Source organism: Pteropus alecto, unplaced genomic scaffold (genome assembly GCF_000325575.1).
Source record: "Pteropus alecto unplaced genomic scaffold, ASM32557v1 scaffold51, whole genome shotgun sequence".
NCBI classification, from domain to species: domain Eukaryota; kingdom Metazoa; phylum Chordata; class Mammalia; order Chiroptera; family Pteropodidae; genus Pteropus; species Pteropus alecto.
The window spans coordinates 2466572-2474207 of NW_006431922.1; the positions used below are offsets into that span (position 1 = coordinate 2466572).

General features: G+C 33.0%; 1 protein-coding gene across 11 annotated transcripts in view; it reads right to left on the bottom strand.

Annotated features, from left to right (window-relative positions):
• The window catches only part of RAD54B (RAD54 homolog B), a 180009-nt gene that overhangs the window by 109802 nt on the left and 62571 nt on the right, over positions 1-7636 (bottom strand). For all 11 annotated transcript variants that reach the window (XM_025043338.1, XM_025043337.1, XM_006906817.3 and 8 more), the window contains 2 exons: positions 5044-5183; positions 2849-3139 (listed from right to left, as the gene is read on the bottom strand). In XM_025043338.1, the coding sequence (XP_024899106.1) occupies positions 2849-3139; positions 5044-5183 (431 nt within the window). The remainder of the gene's footprint in view (positions 1-2848; positions 3140-5043; positions 5184-7636) is intronic.

The following is a 7636-nucleotide window of genomic DNA, read 5'->3' on the forward strand; positions in this document are numbered from 1 at the left end:
CTTCATACCGCACCTCCTAGGTGATACTCAAAACCAAGCACAGTAGTTTACTCAATCTTAACAATTTCTTCTGCAAGAAGAAAAAATTCTGCCAATAAGTTAACAGAGAAATTTATTCCCCCTTAAAAATGTTTTATTTTAATTTGGTGACGGACAGAGGGGAGGGGCATTGGTGGGGCTGAGAGAATGCGGTGAAGGGTTAAAGAAGTATAAATTAGTAGCTCATAGATGATCACAAGGATAGGGAGCACGGCATAGGAAATGCAGTTAGCATGAACATATCGGCTAAGTAGAAAACCAGAGAGAAGGAGCAATTAAGGGAATCGTTTTATAAACTATATAAATGTCTAAAGTGATTATCAGCACCTCTGAAATTTCCCCTCCAAAACTGCCTAGCTGACATGTGAACACAGAACTAGAGATTATATTTGTTAATGACTACATCACTTTTTAGGTTAAATTTCTGGATTGGCAGGTTCCTCACTCTCCCACATTTATCAAATTTATCACTGTTACATGTGCGGAAGGCTCATTTCAGCCATTTTTTATTGATCCTTATTTGCTACAATATTAGAGGAAAGGCTCTAAGTCTCAGATTGTAAATTATGCACCCTTTTTAAAGTCTGTAGTATCCTACACCTGTTAGTAGTTAAGTGATACATTCCGGACCGTCAAAAGGTCTCCCTTTTTTGTTGTTGTTTTTAATCTTTTTATTTTTATTTTATATTAGTTTCAGGTATACAGTACATTGGTTAGATATTTGTATAGTTTATGAAGTGATCCCCGCAATTACTCTGTCACCCATCTGGCTCTACACACAGCCATTACAATAACTGACTATATGCCCTATGCTATACTCTACGTTCTCATTGACTATTTTGTAACTACTAATTTGTACTTCTCCATCCCTTCACCTTTTTCTCCCAGCCCCTCAACCCCCTCCCCTCTGGTAGTCACCAGATTGTCCTCTGTATCCGTGAGTCTCTTTTCATTTAGTTTATTCCTTTTGTTCCTTAGATTCCACATATAAGTGAAATCATATAGTATTTATCTTTATCTGACTTATTTCACGTAGCATAATAACTTCTAGGTCCATCCATGTCATTGCAAATGGTAAGATTTCATTTTTTTTTTTCTTATGGCTGAGTAATATTCCATTGTATATGAACCACAACTTCTTTATCCAATCGTCTGTTGATGGGCATTTAGGTTGCCCATCAACCTTAATTATCTTGTCTATTTTGAATAGCATTGCCATGAACATAAGAGTTCATACATCTTTATGAATTAGTGTTTTGGTTTTCTTTGGATAAATACTCAGAAGTGCAAAACGGTCTTCCTTTTAAGGAAGAATTTTTAGCTTCTATTTTTGCCGGGCATCATGCCCAAAGGGTTTAATTTTTAACACCGTGTACAGAATCTGTTTCTTAAAAGGTTAATAAATGGTTATAATTCTGTCTACTGCAGAGTTACAGAAGCTGACTTCTCTCATGATAAATTATGTAAATATAACCCACTGCAGGATAAACTTAAGAGAATTCTGGTACAAAAACAAATAATTAATGACCTCAAGCATCATGTGACACCCACAGGTTTTCTTTTGTTTGCAAATTATGACTTTATTATTTAAAGAAAAAATATAAAAATAAAACCTGTTAAGGGCATATTGGGGATAAAAGGGTATTAACAGTTACAGTGCAACCTCCACAGCCAGGCATTTCACTACATTCTTTCCATACTATTTCATCAAAGTGCCCAATAAACAAAATCAGGAAGCTATTATTGTCTCTGCTTTCCAGTTAAGAAAACTAAGGCTCACGAATGTAACTTGATCATAGTTAAAGAACTAGTAAGTAGTACAGCAGGGTCTGGTACCCAATTCCAACTCAAAAACAGAAAACTATCACTATATTCCAAACTGCCTTATGCTCATTAAATATCCAAATGGTCAGCTCAACTATTTAGCCACTAAAAATCATACTTGTAGAAGCTATCTAATTTTAAGAAAATGTTCACAATTTATCGAGCAAAAAAAGATTTTAAAACAATAAGCACAGCATCATCAAAATTAAGTTTCTCTGGAAAAGGATGATATATACATATCTCTGAGCTCCTATTTCCTTACCCCAAAATGGGGATAGTAATAACAGTACTTATTACATAAAATTTTGTGAATAAAATAATACTAGAAAAGTATTTCATGTTTAGTATGTAGTAAGTACTTAATAATAAGATTATTATTATTATTATTAATACCAAAATGTGGTTTTCCTTGGCTGAAGAGCTTTATTTCTTTATATATAATAAATTCCAAAAAGTGGTATGCCAGGCCGCAAGACATAAAATTATAAGGCTTTTGATACAGTCTACCAAACTATCTTCCAGTTACATCAATTTACATTCTTCCTTGTGATTTTCTCAATTTTACAAATTTCATACAACAATCATTTATTACTTTTATATGAGGAAAAATATTATTATTTTTAATGGTAAACTTTGTATTTGTTAGCACCAAACAAAACTGACTGGCTATATTAGTATAAAATAAGAAGGGAGACAGACCATAACAAAGTATTAGACAAGGCACAAAAGGGCATAGGGAACACACTCTAGAAGGCAGAGACTCTCAAACTCATTTCATCCCTAGTTCAGCTGTATGAATGTGGACATGCTCTGAAGAATAAGTAGGAGACTGGATCAGCTCTATAGCAGAAGCATACTGGAGAGACTCAGAGCTTTGGGGAAAGCCTCAAATGCAACCCCAGGAATTAATTCAATCTGCCATCTTAGATTCACATGATATAGAACCCTCAGCTCATATCTACTGACAGTCTCACATACTACTTACCTTTACAGAGTTGAACAAAAGGCAGGGGTGATTGCATAGTTTTTTAAGAGCTCCAATACATATTAGATGAGGACTATTTTCCAATAACCCTTCAAGACAGAACCTGACAGCCTGAGAATTCAACAGCTTTCGATAAAGCTCAATCTGTAGTGCCCCTGGTTGGCAAAAGACTACATTCTCTATTTTAGGTGGAAGATATTTATTTATGACTTCTTGAGTTCTTCTAAGGAAAAAGAGTCCAGTGAGGCAAGTAAGTTCAGCTGCTCTTCTCTCTCCTAATTCCTTTTCTTCCTATGGAAACATAGCAGACTTAAAAGTATTACAGTCAAAAATACTTGCAGTTAAAGTGAACATTAAATAGTTTATAATAATAAACTAGTTACTTCCCTTCAGATTTTTTTTTTTAACAGAAAAAATTAAATATGAGCTTGGGAAAGGAAAACCAACCATCACCTTTTTAAATGTTCAGCATTATCATTTAATTAAGTGAAGCCACAGTCTCCTAAATCCTTGTTTATTTGGCTATTGGAACATTGACAGCCATCAGAAATCAATAATCTACAAACTAAATTATTCAGAAAGTAAGCTTTTATGTGAAGACTGTAATGGTACAAGTCTTAAAATCAAAGCAAAGAACTGATCCAACAAATTCTTGGAAGCAAATGTTTGACAAGTTATTGATCCTAAAATAAAGCCTACAACAAGTTACTAGCACAAAGCATTGCTGATTCTTTCAAAATTATTACACATTATTCACTAATAGTAAATTTTTAAAGTCAAAATATAGTGTGAAATATATGTTCAAATTCTCTATATAGAAACTTTCAAGTGCATAGAACTCCACAATGAAGCTTAAAGTCCCATATGTATATATATAAATCATAGAAAATTTATGTATAAAAAATTTTCCTTACATTTGAAAACTATTTTCAATTTTTATTACAAAAGAAATAGGTTCAGTGAGGAAAAGTAAGAAAATACAACCTGGCAAATATAAGAAAATTAAAATCAGCTTTAATCAACCAGAAACAACCACTGTTCTCAAGACTTAAGTATATCTTCCAAATTTTTTTCTTTGCATAAATGTGCAAATATATTTAATGTTTTATTTGTTTGTTTTTTGTAACAAAAAAATAAGGATATCAAGCTATAAATCTTCATCGGAACAACAAAACCAGTCAGTTTAGATTATCATTGTATTTCCGATGTCTAGTACTTAGCATTTGGCCAACTTCAGTGTTTAGTATATGTGGTGGGTAAATAAATGGATGTGATTTTATTTTTAAATAATGTATCATAAACATTTTCCATGTTATGAAATACTTGCACAAACCATTATTTTTATAGTTCCTAGTCCACAGGAAATGCTCAATAAATATTTGTTGACCTATTTTATTAATTCTGAGACATGTTTTTTTACACTTTAGACTCTCTGAAAAAGGGTGCTTTTACAATTAGTGACTTCTTACAATTATAACTGATAGCATGTTTTTCTTGCTGGTACATATAATAACAATGCATTTTAGAACTGACAGTATTTTAAATTTAATGAAATATTGAGTTTATACAACATGTAGACGCTAACCATTTTCCTACCATGAAATGTTTATTTCCAATTAGTTTGTTTCCTAAAGTATGTTTCTAATTTTTAACTCTTACAGCTAAATCTTTAAGCCTATCTATGATTATTTCTTTATAATAAATTCCTCCTAAAAGTGGTACCAGGCCGCAAGATATACACAATTTTAAGGCTTTCAATACACATTGCCAAACTATCCTCCAGGTGTACCAATTTATAATTCAACCAGTAAAGGACAGTACTGTCATTTACATTTGCTATTACTATGTAAATCCGACCACCTAAAACATCAATAGAAAGTACAAAAGTTACTTCATGGTTATTTTGGTTTACTTTTCAATATCAGTAAGGATGAGCATTTTTATATATTTACTGTCATTTATAATTCTTTGTGAAGTATTTATTTATGAATTTTTTTAAAGTGAAGATGTCATTTTCTAAAATAAGGAATGCAAGAGTTGAAGGATTGTGAGAAAAAAAGAAGTCACTATATTAATTGAATTTTTCCTAGATTTAAATAATACCCAAATTATGGGTAATTTTCCCAGTCATACTGCTCTTTTTATTTTTTTCATACTGCTCTTTTTTAACCTAAATTTATTAAAGTAAATTATACCTCAGAAGCAGAAGGTTGTCTTGATATAATGATGGGTTCTTCATATATTTTTCTATAAGATGACAAAGAGCCTAATATTCCTGGATTTACGAAATCAATTAATGCAAAGAATTCTTGCAGATCATTCTGAACTGGAGTACCTAAAAGATAAAAGTGATGATAAAGTCAAGTTAGTGTTTACAATCATATGTTTATATACAAATTTGTACTTTCTTCCCTAAGAGGACTAAATATAAGCAAATTCCCTAAAACTGAGGACTAAAGAGCCACCAAATCAAGTTGAAAAAATATATCAATAATCATATAAAATTTTAACTCTAGTTTTAACTGTGTACTAAATTTATTTAGTACAGCACAGAGACTGAGTTCAGGCTCTGGAGTCTGCTTGGGTTCAAATCCTACCTGTATCACTTACTCTCTGAGTGGCCCTGAGCAAGTTACTTACCCCAGTTTTATTATTTGTAAAGTGAGGATAGCTCCTAGGGTTGTAAGGATCAAATGAGTTAATCCATATATTCTACTTAGAAGAAGGCATAGAGCACAAAAAATGTTCCATAACTGTTAGTGATTCTTATTATTATTGTAACTGTGATTTTAGATAAACTGCTTAAGCTTTTAAGGTAAACTCAGGATTTTTTTCACTTATAGTGGAAAGATAATAATTTCTTTGGGGTATTCAAAAAACAAACACACGAAAAACCAGAGTACATGAAGTGACTAGCAGAGTGCCTGACATTTATTAGACATGGCACCTATTGTTATTACCTTTCAAAGTTATCAGACCAAATTGAGATCTTCACTAATCCTAAAGGTTGACACAGTCTGGAATGGATTAATATACCCTGCATATATTACATACTCAATAACTTTTGGCTAACTAATTTTCAAAGAAACATTAGCATGTTTTGATAATTATATCAAAAGAACATATACATCAGCATAGTCCAACAGTTACAATGTCAGATGACTTTTAAATAAGACTAGAGAAACTGTCCAAAGATATAAATAAGTACATAAAAATGTACTTATTTCATTAACATAAATGATATGAATTTTACAATGTCAGGGAGTTTAATGATCACTTGCCTCAAAACTAAATGGTTCAACCCAGGTTGAACCAATAATTACTGATTTTTTTAACATATCTAATCAGTTCTAAATTTTTAGACACATCATGGAAAGACTAGAAAAAATATACTTATGTTGGTATGCATTTTGTTAAGCCTTTAAAAGAATATCCATGACAATGACTAATAAAGATAGAGAGAACGGGAAAAGCAAGAAGGACAGAGGGGAGACAAAGGTATATGAATCATTGTGGTTGGCTTCCAGATAGTCATCCAATCCCAACTGATGAATCCAAGTCAGTGACGGTAGTCCTACCTCTTTGTCAATGATGATGTAGAAAAGGTTTTTATCTTATACTGGGTTCCCCAAAAGCAGAGCCTGAGATAAGAATTTGGTTGCACATGATTTATGGAAGGAGTGCTCTTAGGAAAAAAAAGGAATAATGGAATCAAAATAGCAGGGGAAGAAACTAAGCAAGGATGGCCTCAGCTAAATTATAGGGAGCCTTCGAGCATAAATTACACCATAAAATTGTTCCTGAAGTTACCTGGAAGCAAGGGGCCTGGCATCATTCACTGACCCCTATATATGAATCAATCACTAAGCTACAGGTGAGAGAGTAAGCTCTTATTCAACTAAGAATAATTCTCCAGAAAAGGCAGAAGAAATAAGTTATTTAATCACTAGTCCCAGCAGCTAAGAGATGGGTGCAACCAGAAAAAGGGAGCTAGAAAGGGCACGGCACTGACAGGTTCCACCAACATCATATGACCTGTCCTGTCTAAAATGACATGAGAGGAAGTGAGGGAGGGACTTCTGGAAAAGTTTCTTCACTCTTAAAAATAGAGAAACAGGAAGAACCAGTCCCTGCTCTCCTTTGGATATATCACATTTAGATGTATGTCTGGAACTCCTGCAGTCACCTACTACCAGTCTGAGGATGAAGCCAACACCAAACATGGTACAACAGAGGGCAAAAAGAACCAAAATTCTTGATGATGTTGTTGAGCTGCTGTATCACCACCCCTGGAGACTGCACTAGCTCTAGACTTCTAGTTATGTGGGAGAACATGCACATTTAATTCAGATATCTGCTACTTGTGCCTGAAATCACCCTAATACAGAAGAGAAAGAGGCAAAAGAAAAAGAAAAAAAAAGAAAAAAGACAAAACACAAGAAAGGGATAAGAAAAAAAGGATTTGGGGAAGAAAATAAAGAAAAAGAATAAGGAATGACAAACCAGAAGAGAAGTAATGTGGCTACAAGGGAAAGCCAATACTAGCATAGTATCATTCTGAGAAGTCACAAAGGTTGTCTAGAGTAGTTTAGTCCCTAATTCACTGCTTTTAGTACTCTTCTGTAATTCTAGACTAGATAGAACCTGTAGAAGAAGCTAAATAATTTAATGTTAATAAAAGTTGAGCAGCAATGTCCTGTGACAAGAAAAAAGGAAACACTATTGATTTTCAAGTTAAGTTGGTATGTTTACTAAAACTATATTCAGGGTTTTGGAAGATAAATTTGT